At 47.4% G+C, this 19011-nt stretch overlaps 1 protein-coding gene across 3 annotated transcripts in view; it reads right to left on the reverse strand.

Annotated features, from left to right (window-relative positions):
• Positions 1-3188: 3188 nt before the first annotated feature.
• Positions 3189-19011, reverse strand: part of GREB1 (growth regulating estrogen receptor binding 1) — a 144538-nt gene continuing 128715 nt past the window's right edge. For 2 of the 3 annotated variants that reach the window (XM_046660289.1, XM_046660290.1), the window contains exons 24-33: positions 16649-16807; positions 15558-15700; positions 13757-13918; positions 12302-12506; positions 11712-11886; positions 10047-10268; positions 8956-9091; positions 6612-6812; positions 6048-6186; positions 3189-4877 (exon numbers count right to left, since the gene is read on the reverse strand). In XM_046660289.1, coding sequence (XP_046516245.1) covers positions 4714-4877; positions 6048-6186; positions 6612-6812; positions 8956-9091; positions 10047-10268; positions 11712-11886; positions 12302-12506; positions 13757-13918; positions 15558-15700; positions 16649-16807 — 1706 coding nt within the window. In that variant the 3' untranslated portion in view covers positions 3189-4713. The remainder of the gene's footprint in view (positions 4878-6047; positions 6187-6611; positions 6813-8955; positions 9092-10046; positions 10269-11711; positions 11887-12301; positions 12507-13756; positions 13919-15557; positions 15701-16648; positions 16808-19011) is intronic. The other variant, XM_046660291.1, reaches the window with a different exon arrangement.

A 19011-nucleotide genomic window follows, 5' to 3' on the forward strand; every position in this document is an offset into this window, starting at 1 on the left:
CCCAACCGTTTTAATTAAAATGCTAATTCCTTCTGAGCCGGGAAGTCTGCCTAAGCGAGAAGACTGAAAAAGAAGTGAAAGCTGTGGAAGTTGAACGTGCCCTTGGCTCATGGTCTTCCCTTAAAAAAGAACCGTCTGCAGAATCTGAAGCTGGACCTGGGAGGTTTCATGCAAACTTTTTTATTAAAAGTGGTTTCTAAACCTTAAGGCTGGGATTGCCTAGATTCTGGATGCTATATAACGTAGTATATTTGGTATATGCTCACATCTAGCACCACCTCCAACAGGCAACTCAACACCTCTCCCAATGAGAAAAGCTGGGATCAGTACTTTGTGCGCAGAACTTTAGGAGCCCACGGTGCCTTCTAATACGTGGTGTTTGGTGGAAGTAAATTACTCCAGACAGGAGGCAGCTGTGACGTTAGTGGAACTATCCCATTAACTCACAGGCATGAATCTAGATTTGTTGTCACTCGAGAGCTGTGTGATCTCAGACAAGTCATTTAACCTCTCTGAGACCTAGCTTCTTCTTCTGTAAGGTGGTCCCAATAATATCTGCTTTGGAATGTTATTGTGTTGGTGAGATGAAATAATGGACAGTTAGTCATTCAGTAAAATGCCTGGCACATAGTAGGTGCTCACAAATGTTTGTTATTCACCATGCTCATTTCACAGATAACCAGGTCTCCAGGGAGCTGGGTGACTTGCAAAGGAATCAGGCAGGTACCCAAGTCTCCTGATCAGGCAGAAATTCCAAGTCCCCTCCTTTGCCCCCTCCTGCCGTGAGAACTGCCATCCTTGTAAATGTTGCTCCTGCAGCGTGATTTCTCCTTTATCGCAAGAGTTCTTAAATTGCTGGAGTATCCAGGAAAAAAGAACCACAGTGTGTGTGTGTATTTATTATTCTTATCTGGTTTTAGGGTGACTGATTCCTGGCCGTGCAGAAGTGTACATTTCCATATTTTCCAACGCTCTGGAAAAGTTTTAGTTTATTGTGATAAAATACACATAAAATTGATCATTGGTGACAGTTAGCACATTCACAGTGTTATAGAACCATCACTACCGACTGGTTCCAGAACATTTTCTGAAATTTTCATTACACAAGAATTCTCTCTCCTTTGAAGGTTGCTTCCTTTAGATCAAACATGTTCCTGTGCCAGTCAACTCTCATTTTTATTGGTCCTCTTTCTCGATTTCTGAGAGAGATGCACTAGTCTCCATTTATGATCGTGCAATTTACCCATTCTTCTCATATTCCTAACAGCTCTTGCTTTATATATTTCATAGCAGCGTTGGCATATCTACAGTTTTGTGACCATTATCATCCCTTTGGGTATAACTTTGAACTTGAACTTAAAATATCTCCTTGCCTATTTTTTAAATATTACATCCTATTCTGATTAGCTTTCTTAACCCAATCTGCGAGCCCCAATATTAGGTGAATTTAATCCATTTATATTTACTTGGATTATTGATGTTTGGATGTGTTCCTGCCAACTCCTTGTCTCATTCACCAAGTTTCTTCTTTTTCCCCAGCCAGTTCTTAGATCAGATACACTGAGTTTGTGGGTGCTGCTTTTCCCTTTAATGTTTTAGATGTCAGACACCCTGTTTTCTTCTTCTAGCAGTTACTCTCAATGTTTTTTAACATACGTATTTAAACGTTCCTCTTCCACTAACTCCTGCTTCATTAAATCAAGAACTTAAGCTCAATTTCCCTCTTTATTCTCTCAGTTCCTCCATCACTGACCACTCCCACCCCCAGCTCCCATGCTGGGGTCACCTAAGGTAGAAGAGATTCATTCATTCACTCATTGAGCATCCACCACCTGCCGCCACGGTCAAGGCTCTGGGAACACAGCAGTGAATGTGTCTCAACAAAATTCCTACTTTCATAGAAAGACACCAAAAAATAAAAATAAAAAAATAAAATATGTTCTGTGTTAGTAGGTACTCAATCAGGGATGGCCTCATTGAGGAGGTGGCCTTTGAGTATTAAGGGTCCAGCAGAAGTGAGGGAGAGATCCAAGCGGATGTGACGGGGAGGAGCATCCCAGGCAGAGGAAACAACAGGCCTGAGATGGGTGTTTGCTTGGCAGTAGCCAAGGTGGTCCAGGACGGCCAGGTGGCCGACAACACAGAGCGCGAGGGGAGAAGGGTGGCAGAGACCACGAACACTCCTTTTGCTGCCTTCTTAGAGACGTCCTCAGCTGTACCTTCCAGCTCTCTATCTGACTCTTGTGCCAACTTGTCTGGCTATTTCATCTTCCTATCGAGGCTTTAGTTTTAATTTCCCAGATCTGTAATTGATCCTTTCATTCTGGATACAATATAATCTCATTTTCTTCTGATTTTAATTACACTTGTTTTATAGGATTCTGTTTGCTTTCTCGACTCTTATTGAGGTGATCACCTTTCACTATATACTAATGTCTACTACATTTTTTCATGAGTTTTAGTTGTGTTTTAGTTTGAGGGAGCTCCTGCTTGCTTATTGTTTACCATAAGTGTCCAAGTGACTGTGGGACAGGACAATGCCATGGAGAAGGCAGCGCCAGCAGCTCGTCTTCACAAGGGTCTGGCCCCCCTGCCCTATTCCTGCTTGGGTTCCACACTCTGCTTAAGCCATAGCCACTGCCAGCTGCTGAGCCCAGGTTGGTGGACAACTGGGAGGGCAATGGGAGGACTGGGAGGAATCCAACAGCCTAACTGCTCCCACTGCTCCCCGCTAATCATCCTGACGAACACCCAGGGCCCCCCCCCCCCCGGCTACTTTAGCCCCTTGGAAGCTCAGCGCACCCCTAGAACCATCATCCTGTGTGGCAGTCTTCTCTGCACGCTCTGAACCACTGTGTTCTCCATTCCCAATTCGGTTTGCCTTTTCTCTTTCAGGGATTCCGCCACGTGTTAATACACCCCTGCTCTTATGGATTTATTCCTATTTCCTTTCCAGAACCGTCTTTTCTGTGGTGCCATGAGATTTTAAGCAGGCAGCCCCTGGAGACCCCTGGCCACACCACTTCCTCTCAAAACAATGCAATTCATTCCCACCAAAGAGACAATAAATGCATTATAAGTTTTATTTATAAGGCTGGAACAAACAAGAATATTTGTTTTTTCAAGTTTAAATTAACTAATAAAATGGGAAGAATAGCACAGAAGCCACTATTTACAAAAGACAGAAATAACTAAAGAAAATAAGTTTTTATTCCAAAATAGGAATAATGGCATATACAAAGGAATCATTTTATGAACATTGATCTAATCTTTTATACTCACGGATTTTTTTTCTTAGGGAAGAAAACATTGACATCAACTCTTTGGCATCATCTTTTAAAATAATTTCTTCTTGGATTGTTATCCACTAGAGTGCTTATAAATGTCTGCGATGGATGTCTAAGAATGCTCTCTGATGATCAAGTTTTGAGTACCAGTAAACTTTTCCTTGGGTTACGGGCCACTCCAAAAGCAATGTGGGGCAGGGGGAGACAGACTCTGGAGTCCAGAACCCAGGAGTCTGACTTGTGCTTCTACTGCTTTCCCGCCTGGGGAGGTGCCCTCTGCATCTCAACCTTCTCATCTTTCAAGTGGGAGAATCATTCCACCACACAGGCTGTTGGAAGGATTAAGCGAGGTGGTAACTGTGACAGCACCGGGCCCAACATTCGGCCTGTAGGTGGCACTCTAACATGCTGGTTTAAAAAAATGTTCCAGCAGGCAAGCGAACGTGTGGGCATCATGGAACACCCCTGCCTTCTTCTCTCATCGGTCCCCTTCCTCTCTGGCCAGGGACCGGTCACTCATAAGAGAAAACAAACTATTTAAGGAACTGAAAACTGAGCTTCAATAAATTATAGTCGGAAGTCTAGTTCTTATTAACTCGTTTACATATCACTTTGGTTGTTTTCATTGCTGGTTTCAAGTAACCAATTTGCTCCTCTTTCCTTTGTAAGGCAAATGCTGTTTCTTAACATCAACCTCTGTAACCCTAATTTCCTTCCTGAAACCTCTTTAGTTTTAAAGAAAGTTTCTTTCCACTTTCGCCCTTTCCAAGAGGGAGGGAATTGCCCTATACCGTTTTAAGAGAATTATATTTGCTTGGAGGGAAAACAATTTGCTTTCCTTTATTACAGTGGACGCCTTTGGGCTAGCTTCTAAAAGGGCAACTTGTAAACAACTCATAATTCTTATCAAGTGACCCACGCAGCTTTTTCTTGTCCCCAGCCTTTACGGTTACAATGTTCTTCTGGAATATTGCTTTGTAGTAGGTGACAGGGAAACCTACACAGCTAACATCATATCTGTCGCCTGAAATACTGGCGCCTCTACGAGATAATCCAAGAGTGATCCTTAAGAACTAAAAGAAAAGTCAAGTTTGTCCACAGAAGCATATGGATGACATGACGGTGGGCAAACCTTTGTCTTCACAAAATGGACTTTGACATAGCCCAGGGCAACACGGCCTGGCCCAGAACCCAGGAGGCTTGGGTTTATGGTCCTGTTCGCCAGCCACTCATCCTCTTCACTCTCAATAAATCTCCATCCATCGCTGGGCCTCGGCTCCCTGCCACGTACCATGAGGAGGGTGCACAGCAGACAGTCTCTGGGGCCCGCTCCAGTTCAAACACCCTGTGGTTCCAGGAATTCTTTTAGCCTCAATAGCATGAGGTTCTGAGCACTCCACTCTTCTGGAGAATCTGCTGGTGTCTCTCAGATGTGTCGTCCGGTCAGAAAGAAGAGCGGTCGGTCTTCCTTTGCATTGGCGGTCTGGAACTCGTCGCGCAGTCGGAACTGCCACTCATCTTCCAGCTCGAGGCGGACGACCGTCTGGCGGAGTGAGTTCCGGTCCTGACAGATCACACACAAGGTGGCACCTGCGTGGACAATGGCAGAGGCGTGTGAAGAAAACAGGCGAATTTATCCAAAGGAAAGTTACCGCCTGGATTCTACTTGCAGATAATGAAATACGACGCTGCGTGGAAGGGAAGACCAGATGTCCAGGGACCTCGTTTCCCTCGGAAGGCCTCATAACCTCAGCAAGACAGAGTGCAAATGCTATTGGGCAAGTCTGGCAGGCGAGACCACATGGAGGCAGGAGAAAGGTTGCCAAAGAAGTGCGCAGAGGAGGAGAACTGGAGGGAGACAGACCGGTCAGACGGCAAGTGAAGCATTCAGAGCTCCAGCCTTGCTGCGAACCGTCCTGCCTGAGCCAACCGCACGCCTGCGCCCACCTTCTCCCATCCGAGCTGCCCACCCATCCAGGCCCGATGCAGCTCCCACCTCTCCCCAGATGCCCAGGCACGTGACTTCTCCCTCCTCTCGATTCCTAGTGGACATCGCTACATCATTCTGCTTGTTCATTCATTCCTTCTATTGGTCTGTCTATCAACCTACCTTCCTACCTACATGTCGTCCCTCCCACGACATGAAACGTTTCCCCAGGGCAGAGACTGTGTGGAGACCTCCTCCTACTTCCCAAGGCCTTCCAGCCTTCCAGAGAGTGGCTGCCCACTAGACACCTGCTAGGGAGGACGGCCAGAGCAAAGACCAATCAGAGAAAAGTGAAGACTGGTTAGGGATCCCAGCCTGATTGGAAATAATTTTTTTAAGTCATATACAATGAATGTTTGTCACTCTGCACCACTCTAGCATGAAAACAGTGACAGGAGAAAGATTAGAGTAAAAGTAAAGCAGCAGGCAGCACCCCAGGACAAGCAGGAGGAAACATCCTGGGGCGTCTGTGTGCTCATGTTAAGAATTTGGACTGAAAAGAAACACAAAAGTTGGTAATATCTGCTATTCACCTAAAAGAAAGGGGACGTGTCTCATCTCTACCCAGATAGCCATGGGGAGAGAGCCGTCCTGGGGTCCCGTCCCAGCCTTCTCAGACTTCCCTGATGGTTGGGGCAGTCATAGTCCCTCTCAGCCTCAGTTTACCCATTGGCACATAAGGACGAGGACCAGAAGTCACCTCCTCCAAGGGGCCAGGTGATGACAGGCAGTCAAGTCAAGTCAAGGCCCAAGGTAAGAGTATGGGATGTTACCTTTCAGAAAATGAAACTTTTTCAAAAAGCTGGCTCCCACAAAAGAGTCACAGAGGTACAGCAGGAGTCCACTGAACAGGAAGTCCGAGCAGCTGATGTTTAAAGAGTGGGGCCTGGAGCTCACATAACACACAGAAATCTGAAAAGGAAGGAATCCAAGAGAAAACATCATTTTCCATGCAATACTCAACAACATTATGCTGGGGCTTTGCATCTGACAAATACTTACAAGATCGAGGTTTTGGGAGCCAGAAACAATATTTAATGTTATTTCCAAATCTATATCCTAAAAATCAATTCCAAGAGATGTATCCCAATTCGTCTATTCATTAATTCATTTGAGAATCGGAAACATTTTGGCATCAGAATTGGGTTTGATTCCTAACTTATTATATTGGGGCAAACCACAGGAACCCTCTCAGCCTTTATTTCATCAGCTGTAAAGTGGGCTAAACACCTGAGATGAAGTAGGTGAGTACTGACAATTCTAAGTCCCTGATTCCAGCCTATCTATTTTAGGAATTCCCCTGATGTATGGGTTGGACAGCGCCCCTCTGCAATTACCTGAGACCCCAGGTTAAGGTAGCAGTCGACCGACAGCACAGGGTGGCCGTGGTTCTTCAGGGAGAGCGGGAAGAAGCGATGGCTGTGATGTTGGAGGAACTTCTCGAGCAGCAACTGTGCGGGGGCCGCGAGGAACGTGTGCTTGCTGTCGGGGGCGCAGATGTACTGGGCTGGCACGATGGCCACGGGGCTGTCAGACACCTGCATGAGGAGGGACGGCATCAGCCACTCAGCCACTGAGCGGGGACGCCCGTCTCAAGGCTTCCGGGCTGTGGGAACCCAGGGGGAGTGCCTTGTGGCAGGGCAGTGCTGTGAGCTGAGAACACATAAATGAGCGGATGTGAGCTGAGATGATGGGACTTGAGACAATAAAACTCTTTCTTAAGAAAATTAGGTTTTACCAAAGCGCAATGTGTGAAAACTGATCAATGTGATCAGTAAGAATTGCAGACACTGACCATTCCATGCAGAGAATTGGCTGTCTGGTCTAGGAAAAAACAAGAGAGCCAACAGACCTTGGGAACTCTTCCCCAAATCCAGGAGTGCAGACCTCTAGGAACGGTCAGCCTTCCCCGACCCCCAGATCCTATCTGTACCCTGCTGACACCCACTGCCCTTCCTCTCAACCGCCCGGCCACCCGAGCCCACAGTCTCTTACTCCTTGGCTGCTGTAGCCAGAGAGACTGCTGACACAAATAAAGCTAATAAAATCCTCTGCTGGACACCTTCAACGGCTTCTCATTACTCCTCGAGAAAAGTCCAGAACCTTCCCATGGCAGATAAGGCCCTGCTCCTTCTCCAGCTCATCTCTGCCCCTCGCCCGCACCCCGCCCCTTGGTGCTTCTTCCATGCCAAGGTCCTTGCTCCCACCCCTCAGCACCTTCACCCGATTCTTCCCTATGCCTGCAGAGATGGCTCTTTCTCATCCTCCAGGGCTCCGCTTTGATGTCACTTCCTCAGGGACACTCACACAGACTCCTGCCTCCACCCCCAGCAAGGCTGGGTCCCCCTGTGACACACACGTCATCCTTCGGTGCTCATCACAATGGCACTTCACTACTTATTTGTTTAACATCTGTCTCAGCGGCTAGGCCACATACTCCTGAGTGAAGGGGCTGCGTGTGCGGTAAATGTTACAGGAATCAATAAATGAAAACAGTTATTTCATTCAAGTGAAAGACTATAAAACATTACCAGCTTTCTTATATATAGTCAAGATGCTTTAAACCTAATGGAAAAATAAGATTATGTTCAAAATAGGAATAAAGATAAAATACCAAAGAGTTAAAAAATGATGCAGAGGGAAATAAAAGAAAAATTAGTTTTAAAAGCACATCAAGCTCTTTGGTAGAAAGATTTAATACAGTAAAGAAAAGCACAGTAAAAAAAAAATACGGTAAAGTACAGCAATTCTTCTCAAATTAAACCATAAATCTAACACAATTTCAGAGAGAAATCTCAGTGTGGGGTTGGGGGGACCTAACTAAATGATTCCCAGGTTCCTCTGGAAGTACAGAGCTTTTCCTGAAGCGTCCTGCTACTCTGCAGGAGAAATGAGGATGGACTTTCCCTCCCAGGGAAGCTGCACTCCCTGCTGATGGGAAAGGGCTGGAGTGGGTGCAACTGGGTCTGAGATCAGACGTGACCCAGCTCAGGGATGGCAACCACCTAAGGAGTTAGGGGACACCAGGAGGGACAGAGGCTGGAAGATGCAGCTGCCATTAGAACTGGCTGACATCATCAGCACAAGAGTCAGGGTCCACAGGAGGTGGAAAGTAAGACCAGGCTCTGGCCCAGGGATCGGAGACCTTCAGGCAGGGATAGGCCGGCCCTCATGGCTCCTGGAGGGCAGAACCCTGAGGGCTTGCTGGGACTCGCATCTGAAATTCTGCAGGCCTGCCCAGCCAGTGCCCACACAATCAGATCCTTCATCTCCCTACCCAGAGCCTGGCTCGTGGACAGACAGCACAGCTATCAAGCTAGCGCATCAGTGCCATCCAGACAGCCACTGTCCTGGTGGCACCATACCTGCCCCCAGGAGCTCTGTCCAGCTGAGGAGCCAGACGAGAGAGCACCGAGTGCTGTGACGGAGACGTGCACCGGGGCCATCAAGGAGAGCGTGGTGGGCAGCGCCGGAGCACACAGGAGGTTTGGTGGTGGCTGTGAGCTGAGCAGACGCAATTGGAAACCTTGACTGACACTCCCCAGCGGTGGAGCCCACCCTACTGACTCAAAGGCGACCCTGTAGCCTCCCACCAGCTCCCACTTTCAGTTTTCACACCACGGCATTGCTGGTGGCAGACCCAGCGGGCACGCAGCTTGCCCAGCACATAGCCACACTCACCTTGGACGTGATGTGGAAGGACCTGTGCCCGCCCACCGCGATCTGCTTCTTCATCACGCTGAAGCGGTTGAACCGGCACAGCAGGAGGCCGGCGCTGTGCACCCGCAGGTTGAAGTCCACGTCGTCACACGTGAACCTGCTCAGAAGCAGAGGAGAGGCAGATGGCACTGGAGGCAGCTCACAGCCCACCAGATAAGGGAGCACGCACACCTGCACTGGGGCCAGGGAGGCAGAAGAGGCTGGTTCCTGCCTTAATGACCTTCCTCCAGGGAGGCATAGAAGCCAGAACGAACAAGGAAAACAGGACAAATCGTGATGTGTCTGCACCAGGAAAGGCAGGATGCACCGGGGCTTAAACTACAGGAGGATTGCCGTTTCTTGACCATATGCTACCTTCCAAGCACCGTGTGAGGGGCTTGATAAACACCACTTCATCTATTTGTTAAAAAGAAAATGGCGAATCTCCCAGGCTAAAAACATCAGCCACCTTTTATAGCTGAGGAAAGCAAGGTTCAGAGATGGCAAGTCACCTGTTTAAACCACAAAGCTGAAAAGTGGCAGAACCCAGATTCTCAGCAGGTCTGTCCGGCTCAAAAATCAATACTCCTATGTGGACCACCTCGGGCAGTGTGTCCACTGCCTGGCACACAGAGATGCTCAGTAAACACTAGTTATTGGGTTATTCTTGAGATGTGAGCACTTCTGCGGTTAGAACCATTGAGAGCGACATATGGAAATTATAGTTTTCTTAAGTGCTAAAGCTCCTAAAAAGTGATGTGTTTGGAGAGGGAGCCAAAAAAGCAAGAGAAGTACATAAACACATAGCACAGGGTAAGTCACTAAAGAAAGTATCATGTGAATTAATGAAGGAAGTTGAATGATCTTACGCAAATCTCCCCTCCAAAATACTATACAACAAAACTACCCAAAAACGTAAGGGCTGACAGCAGGGGCCAGGCCAATGCCATGGGCGGGAAGCCTCTGGTTTGCAGGGCAGAGGAGGAGCAACCGTCCTCCTGGCCTAAGGCTGCCCCTCTCGGAGGGCTCTGGGACGGGGGCTGTGCTGACGCTGCGGTGGGGCGGGAGCTCACCGGTTCTGGTTATACTGCACGTTCTGGGTCAGGTCCACGTTCAGGATGATGAAGTCGTGCACGTGGCAGCGGGAGAAGGGCTCACGCACCTCCCGGCACCCGGTCCTGCTGGACCACTTCCGCATGCCGATCAGGGCGTAGTGCGTGATGTTGGGGGACGCCTCGATGTGCTGCATAATGTGCTTCAAAGAGACGTTTCTTTCTGACCAGGAAAATTCCCTGCTTGAAGGAGGGAGATGGACATCCTAAGCTGACATGCAAACAACAGCCAGGCCCCCTGGATGCTGGCTTTCCAACTGAACCTTACGTGCTGGGTGGGGCTGGTGCAGACGGCATCCATCACAACCCAGACACGTGCTAAGCACCTCAAATTTACTGTCATTTATCCTCGGAGCAATCCTAAGACATGGGTATTATCACCCTAATTTTGCAGACGAGGAAAAAGTGGCTCCGAATGACTTGCCCAGTGTCTGTCACTCAGTAGAGCCTGGATTTGAACAGTGCTGTCTCCTTCCAAAACCCGCCTTCCTTCCGCTGTGCCAAAGCACCTTGCATTTACAGTTCACAGATCTGAAGGTAAAGTGGTGGGGAAATGAGCCTTTCTACTACTGTGAATTCCAAGTGACAGAGGAGGGAAGGAAGGAGGGAGCACGTCAACACCTCCCACCCCACACTGACAGCGTCTGAGGTCTGTGAAGACACTGAGGGACACCTGATGACCAGGGAGGGCGGGCTGAAGGGAGCGACTCCAGGGCTGGGAGTCGGCCGATGAGAGTTCTGTGCACGATTGTTCAGGCAAGTTGCTCAACTTTTCTGGACCTCACCTTTCTTTTCCCCAACTGAGGGGCTTAAACCAAACTCTCTAAGGCCTTGGCCACTCTGACATTCCAGAACTTTAACTCCTGCTTTAGAATGAAATTCAGAAAGGCAGCTTGAAAAGTTCAGTTCTCTCCCATCTCAGCTGCCAGCCAAGCTCCTGCCCTCGGGAAAGTAGCAGCAAGAATACTCAAAGCAAAGCAGATCCCTGTTCTCATAAGCTCTGTATAGCTCTGTCATACAGAAAACACTTTTTTCTAGAACAGTGATTAATGGTAATTGTCACATCAGGATGTCACTAACACAAAAGAGGTGAGCTAGCCTAATGTTGCCTCTCAAAAAAACAAGCCAAAAATAATCAGAAGCCATCAGGCAGCCCTAAGTTGAAACATTCAGATGTGACATTCCCTACTGTCACACAGCAAATGCAAACACAGCTAGCTGTTAAGAGTTAGGTTAGGGAGGGGGGAGGCACTGGGAGGTGACAGGAGGGGGCTTCTGGGGCACCGGTCACGTTCCGTTTCTTCAGACGGGGGTTGGTTACATGGATGTGGTCAGTTTGTGAAAATTTCTGTATATGTATCATACTTTCCTTTCTGTATATATTTTACACTGAATAGATATTGTGTGATTTTCCAGATATATTTCACTTCAATAAATTCTTTAAAAAATTTAAAACTCAAAGTAAAGCTTGGAATGTGAGTCTGCACATGAAGGCCTCTGTCAGCCACAAGCCACGCCTTCTAACGTGCAGCACCCTCCGTGGTCCTCAGAGGGTGGACGAGAACCCCCCACTGAAAAGAGATGTGCTTGTGTGTCCTTCTGGTCGGCAGCAGGCAGGCAGCTCACCTGCTTCTCTCGCCGCCACCGTCGACGTCCACCACGTTCCACATCACGCAGGAGTCATCAGAAATCACGATGAAAGGCCAGATGTCCTGCGGCTTGATGCCGAGCTCCTCCTGCCGGTTTCGCTCGAGCTCCAGGTTGTGGTAGGAGAGCTCCTTGATCAGGAAATGGGCGGCGCCTGGAATGGGCAAAACCACCCCTGACTCAGGTCTGTCCCTCACAGACATCCACACAGGACAAAACCCCAGTTAGGATTCAAACCGTCCATCAAGCTTCCACCCCAAGACCAGCCCCATGGTCCTATGCTGCCTCTCTCATCCACTACCGGCTGTTGACTGGGGAGAGGAAATTCTAGGGAGGAAAACACTGCTCTCCAATTTGCACACATATTTGCCTGCTTATTCTCGCTTTTCTAACAATTGAGAATATGAATCAATAACCAAACATCGAAGAAAAAGAATATTCAAAGAAATCAAAATAGCTTTAAAAGTCAAAAAGCTTGATTAAAAATGTTTAACGCTTCCATTTCCAGAACATTCTCTCAAGTCTCTATTCAGAGATTTTACTGAGTAAGCCAAGTTAAAAATGCCTACCGACTCCAGCGCTGTTGAAGATACTTGGGAGCACCAGCATGATGTGGTTGGGCCAGTATTTCTTATAAATAGCCATTTCATACTCCTTGACAACCAGCACATGCAAATGGCTGGCCCCATCCATTGCGTGGTACAGGTTAAAGAGTCCGTGTTCGTGACGGCCAGTTGTTGGAGTGAATGTTGGACTTTTTATATATTCATGACTCTGGAAAGTATAGACATAATGAGGGAAAGCGTTTGTAACTGTGGTCACAACGACTCTCCCCCCTTTGAAATGTGACCTTGCAGCATCTTCCATCAAAAGATGGAGTCTATTTCCACACTCCTTGAGTCCGGCTTAGCCTTGTCAAAAATGACCGTGTGCCAGTTCTGAGTTGGGCCTCAAGAGGCCTGATACATTCCACCCTCCCTCAGAACCCTCCCAGGAACGAGCCTGGGCTAGCCTGCTGGAGGTGGACGGACGACGTGGAGCAGTCCCTCTGAGTGCTCTGAGTACACGTTGTTCTCGAATGACTTCATCTCCCAATCACTTACCCACATAGCCTAGCTATTTATACGCTCAGGCTGTGAATCTTTTATATAAATAACTATGTTTTCTTCTACTCTTGTCTCAACAGTAAGTTCCTCTGGCCAAGCTAGGTCTGCCATTCCCTCTGAATTCCTCAAAGGACCTGCTACAAAGCTGTGCAAGCAGCTGGTGCTCAGTACCAGTCCCGATTGGAACTGGCTGGAAAAGGAGTGGAGCAACAGACAAATCCTCCATCACTGCAGGAGGAGCATCTCTGTGAGAATGGCGGTCACAGAGACGACGGATTATTAAGAAGACTCTCTTCAGAAGAGCAGAAATTTATCCGTTAGAGATAAACTCTTCAATCTTGATGAGCAGAATGATACAATGTCTGGGATTCACTTCCAAATAAAACAGGAATGCGAAGAGAAGAGGACAGACAAGACTGGCCGTGAGTTTGTGACTGTTGAAGTTGGGTGACCGGCCCTGAGGGAGTCATGATGCTACTCTACCACCTAGGCCTGCTTAAAGGACCCGTAACAGAGCATGAAAGACACGACAGTGGAAGGGACGAACACCTACTCAGCCCTCCTTATCTTTCAGGCACTGTGCTGGTGCCTTACATCAGTTATTCCAAATAATCCTCACAACAAACTTTGGCAAGAGTTATTATTGACCAAGTTTACAGATGAGAAGATGAGGGTCAGAGATACTGGGGGACAAGTTCCCATAACACAACTAGTAAACGGTAGAGCAAGGCTCACACGTGACTGAGGGACCCCAAGCCCACATGCTCCCCAGGCTCCTCCAGGTTCAATCAGCCTGTCGGTCTCTCCACCCTGCCCCACATGCCCTTGACTCATCGGGCAACGACAGTCTCTAGGTCTCCAGTTCAGTGGTCGTGTGCAGCCACGTTGATTTGACCCACTGGGACGCAAAGCCAGTACCTTGTCTGTGACGAGGGGCAGTCGCATGCTCTCCAGCTGGCCTCCAGGTTGGCTGAAGACGAAGTGGTGCTCCTTGGACTTGGGGATGATGAAATGGAGTTGGATCTCCTCTCCTAGCATGGAGTAAGAGAAGGCAAAGGCGTGCAGGGTGGACTCATAGAGCTGAGGTGCGAGGGAAAGGACAGAGCTTGTCATCAGAGTCCATCGTTGCCCCCCAGAAGAACCCAGGCCCATCATGGCCATGACTACACAGAGGTCACTGCCATCTCTGCCCCACAGCATGAGAAACCCACAGGTTTCACAGCATGAGAAACCCACCAATACCAAGTATAGCCACTCAGGTCTTGCTACTGGAGACCATACCCACTCAGCTAGAATCTGTTCCCATCTTTAACTCCGATCATGCTTCACCCAGTGACTCCATTCAGGCGCCAACCCCTTCTGGACTCTGGATTTGACCCAGAGGCATGCTGAGTTACCAACTAAAGCAGTCACACTATAGATCTCATTTTTAATTGTAATAAATGTATTTTTTCATCATAAGCATTATGTGTAATAACATTAAAACAATTATAACAATAGTAGTATATACCTGTATACTTCTATCATACTTACTATGTCCAGGCCCCCTTTTACCCTCTTTGCACTGTAATTAACAATCCTGTGAAGTAGGTACTGTCATCATCCCCATTTTACTGACATGAAAACTGACATTCAGAGGTCAGGGGCTCACTCTCATCCCTGTCTAGCCTCACCTCTAGTCACTTCTTCTCAAGAGCCCTGGACGCCAGCCTCCCGCCGCCCTGCTTCTGCGCCCACGCTCTCCGCGGTGACCTCCCCCTTGTCTGCACCTCCCCCTAAGCGTTCTTGCTGAAAAAGTCCACCTTCGTCCCCACGGCATAGAGGCCTTTTGTGGCCTGCTCTCTGTCTCACCTTTCCAGCTTCCTCTCCTGGGACTACCCACCCCTTGCACTTTATGCTCCAGCAGTAGCTGACTCAAATCTAATTCTAATTCCCCCAGAGACCCCATGTCCCCCCTCTATTGCACATGCTGTTCCCTGTCCTTCTATCTGCCTTGGTCCCCTGGCAAATTCCCACTGATTCTTCAAACTCTTCTCCTCTGCTTCCCACCCACGACAGATCTTCACTTATAAAATGGGGAGATTGCTGCTGCCTCGTGGGGTTTTCATGAGAATTAAATAAGAAACTAGACAGGTCAGGTTTCCTAACCAGTGTACTTTGTGGCTTGAACCAGACACCTTCAGGTGACCAGCCAGAGCCCTGGGTCAGTAGCTTATCCATTTACAGCATCCAGGCAAATGTTGTCTTCTATCACGAAATAAGGTTGGGAAGTACCGAGACTTAAGAAGCGCCTAGCACACTGCCTGGCATGTAGCGGGTGCTCTGTAAGTGCAGTCTTGAATATGTGGACAAAGCTTATTCATCTCTGTCTGTGTCTGGTACATAGGAAGCCCTCAGTACGTGTCTGCCACACTGAGCTAACTTTTGAACTTGCTAGGACCTAAAGAAAAGTAAGACATCTACAGTCAGTTAACTTTGCCACTAACAAATGTGTAACATCAGGAGAATCAGTGTTCTGTAGCATCAGCAACAATTTCACAGATTATTGAAGGAAACTGAGGATGCAAGCAGACCAGGAAGCAAGGGCTTCCAGAAGTTTCCATCTCCAACTCCAAATGAAAACTTGAAGCGATCGTGAAAGCAACGGCGTCAGCCAAGGTGAAGCACGTGGCAGGGAGCTACCTGAAGCGCTCCCAGAGCCATGGGCCTCAGCTCCTACCTGGTAGCGGGGGTGGAAGCCCAGGTACTGGTGGCACTGCTCACAGTGGTGGTATGTGTTATAGGCCGCGTACTTGGACAGCCTCATCCGCGCCGTATGACGCCGCACATAGAGGTCCTCCGGCTTCCGGGACATCCCTCTGTCTGCACGAAACCGGCAGCATTAAAGAGCAGCAGGAGGCAGAACAAACATTCTTTGCCCTGTCTACTCAAACTGAAACGCTCTCATAGGTGGTCGACCTGGACGGCCTCTCACCTGTCTGGGCCCTGAGATGACAGTCTCAGTGGGATAAACGAACAGACGGTTGACACGGTGTCACACACGGGGGGCCTACAGATGTTTTACAAACACATATTCAAGGATTCGCTACTTGACAATGTAAACAGATTGCCAACTTAATATGCAAATACCGTAATGCAGATAAGTTGTCCCCATTTTTTTAAATGCCGCAGCAGGATTTAGATTTGAATGCTTAACCTCCATTAGAGACTGGCCTATATGAAGGACCCTGCAGTGAAAGTGAGCTATTCTGACAACAATGAAGAGAAAATTATTAGTTTGAAATGCAGGCTGGTGAGTATTTTCCTCTCACATTGCAAACTTTTCTAGCCAGTGTTTATAATCACACTGGACACTAATATTCAGTGTTTGCTGATGGTGACCCCGGAACCCTGCAGGGTCACAATACTGTGTAAGTCAGCGGTCCCTGAAGAAGAAGGGAGAAAACAAGAGCCTGTGGACAGGGAGGGAAATATGTGCATTTCGTTACGGCAATTCAAATTCATAAACGAACATACATGTGTTTGATCCTCTATGAACCAGAACCTTCAGATAGTGTGACCATGACAAATCACGAACAGTGTCCTCAGCAGCAGCAGCACCCACTGAGCAGCAAGTCCTCCTCCGTGGGTTTGGTGAAGACCCCTTCCTAGTCCGCTGAGGTGGCGACCTCCCTTCTCGACCAGGCACCACCGGTTAATTCACCACCACCTGATAATTCAGCTCATCACTAACAAAATCCAGCTCATCCCTTCAAGAGGCTAGTCACACGTACTCTGGAAGAAGGTGAAGCAAGTGATTTGAAATCTGACCTTCACTCTTCATGCTCTGATGGTGTGAACAAATCAGACTAGCATCCTCATACTTGGGGTCATGAATAATGTAGTCAAAAGGCAACTTCTTGAACAGCTCCAGGTCTGGCCAGGGGTCACTGAGCTGGACGTAATGCCAATCTGATTCTTCTCTGAGGTCTACAAGATTGGTAGAAACACAGATATGTGACAAAACAGGAAGTGAGAATAATTTATTTCAAATGTGCACAAGGATGATGCTTGGAGTGGAACTGTTACTGAGTCTCTGGGTTACCGGGGGAATGCCATTGTATCTCAAAGGCTCCTGGCAGATACCCCATTTTCAGGATTGTTTTAACGAGGCAAGGGGGGATCTTTCTCTATCCAGAGGAGCAGCCTTATGTTTCCTATAGGATGGGTTTGCACCTCTGACTCTCGTACTACAACTTTTGCCAACATGCTGACCCCTGTGCTCAGTGCTTCTCCCCAGCACCATCCCCCAAATACACCACACTGATTCCCACCGCCAGTGGAACCATACACGGTTCTCTTTCTTGCTCTTCTATCTGAATGCTGCCCAGCCAATATGGCTCAGCTCTTATCACCGCACTTCTAGAAAGCCTCTTCTAAGTGCTCAGGCCCGTTGGTTTCTCCCTTCTGAAGGCCAGCACCACTCATGGTCTAAACCACGTTTCTACATTTGCCATGTATCATCTTACATTATAACTGGGAGAGTCCATGGTGCTCACTAAATGCTTATCGACCAAAAGGTAAAAAAATCTAGCTGTTCCAATTCGAATTATGTAACATTTTGATTTTATATATTTGTATGATATTTATATATATATCAATATATCTATACCTATCTATCCTACTATATTGTATACAGGGGCAGAGTATATGTCCATAAGAAAGAGAAGAAAGAAGGAAAGAAGAGGGAGAGAAACTCAAGGCTGTAACAGAGTATTTGAGAAAACAAGTTTAACAAACTGGGTTCAAATCCTGTCTTTGCCCTTGGTACAGATCTTCCTTGACTTGCAATGGGGTTGTGTCCTGATAAACCCATCATAAGCCAAAAATCATAAGCCAAAAATGCATTTAATATACGTAACCTACCCAACGTCATAGCTTAGCCTAGCCTACCTTAAACGTGCTGAGGACACTAATATTAGCCTACAGTTGGGCAGAATCAACTAACAAAAAGCCTATTTTATAATAAAGTGCTGACTAGCTCGTGGAATTTATTGAATACTGTACTGAAAGTGAAAAACAGAATGGCTGTGTGCAGAATGGCTGTAAGTGATGGCTGTTTACCCTCGTGAATCACACCGATGCCCAGCGTCATGCGACAGGATCATACCGCATAGCGCTGGCCCAGGAAAAGACCACAATTCAAAATCTGAAGTACAGTTTCTACTGAATGCATATCACTTTCACACCATTGCAAAGGCAATAAATCGGAGGTTGAACCATTGTAAGTTTGGGACCATCTGTGTATCCAAGAAAGTGAGGAGACAGAAACTCAACAGGTCTGTTCATTTTCATCTGAACTATGGTCCAAACTGCAGGGGAAACTGTGGGAAACTCAGAGCCGGGATGAAGAGCCTCTTTCCTTTCTCCTTCAAAGGAAAGACTGAAGGCTAGATGGGCCGCCTTGTTCCAAATCTTCTCCAAGTCGAAACTCAGACACAGTCAAGAGCATCTAAAGAAGTGCTGTGGATGCAAATGGTTGGATTTCTCTCTTTTTTAAGGCAGAATAATATTCGACTATGTGTATATACCACATTTTCTTTATCCATTCATCTGCTGATGGACATTTATCCATCAATGGACAACATCTGGTGGTTTGCATATCCTGGCTATCGTAAACAATGCTGCAGTGAACATGGCAACTATGTGAGCAGAGGATGTGTTAATTAGCTTGGTTGTGTGGTGATTTCACAATGGATACGTATTCCACATCATCAAGTTGTACACCTTAAATATATACAATAAAAAAAATAAAAAGTGCTGCTTGGAAGCCAGTACAGCTCACTGGTGCCCTTTCTCTACAACACAGACAGCACTCCTTACACAAATTTTCATTCCAAAGCAAGAGGCCAAGTTTTTGAGCCACTGGAGGGGCCTATAAAGAGGAAATGGAAGAGGTGTTTTACAATTTGCATAAAACAGCTGCTCTAAGAGTCATATCTCAATTAGGTAAATTCTGTTCCATGAACAAGGGGGAAAGGTTGTTTCCCACATAGCATATCCTTCCATTTTGCCCCAAGATATTGACCTATGCACTCAGCCACCTGAGTGGGAACCTCCCTTGATGGATAACTCTGGTTTCTAGAGGCAGCGATCAAATTTAGTTTAGTTCCATCTCTGCCACCTCCAAGTGG

Source organism: Equus quagga, chromosome 5 (assembly GCF_021613505.1).
Source record: "Equus quagga isolate Etosha38 chromosome 5, UCLA_HA_Equagga_1.0, whole genome shotgun sequence".
NCBI lineage: Eukaryota > Metazoa > Chordata > Mammalia > Perissodactyla > Equidae > Equus > Equus quagga.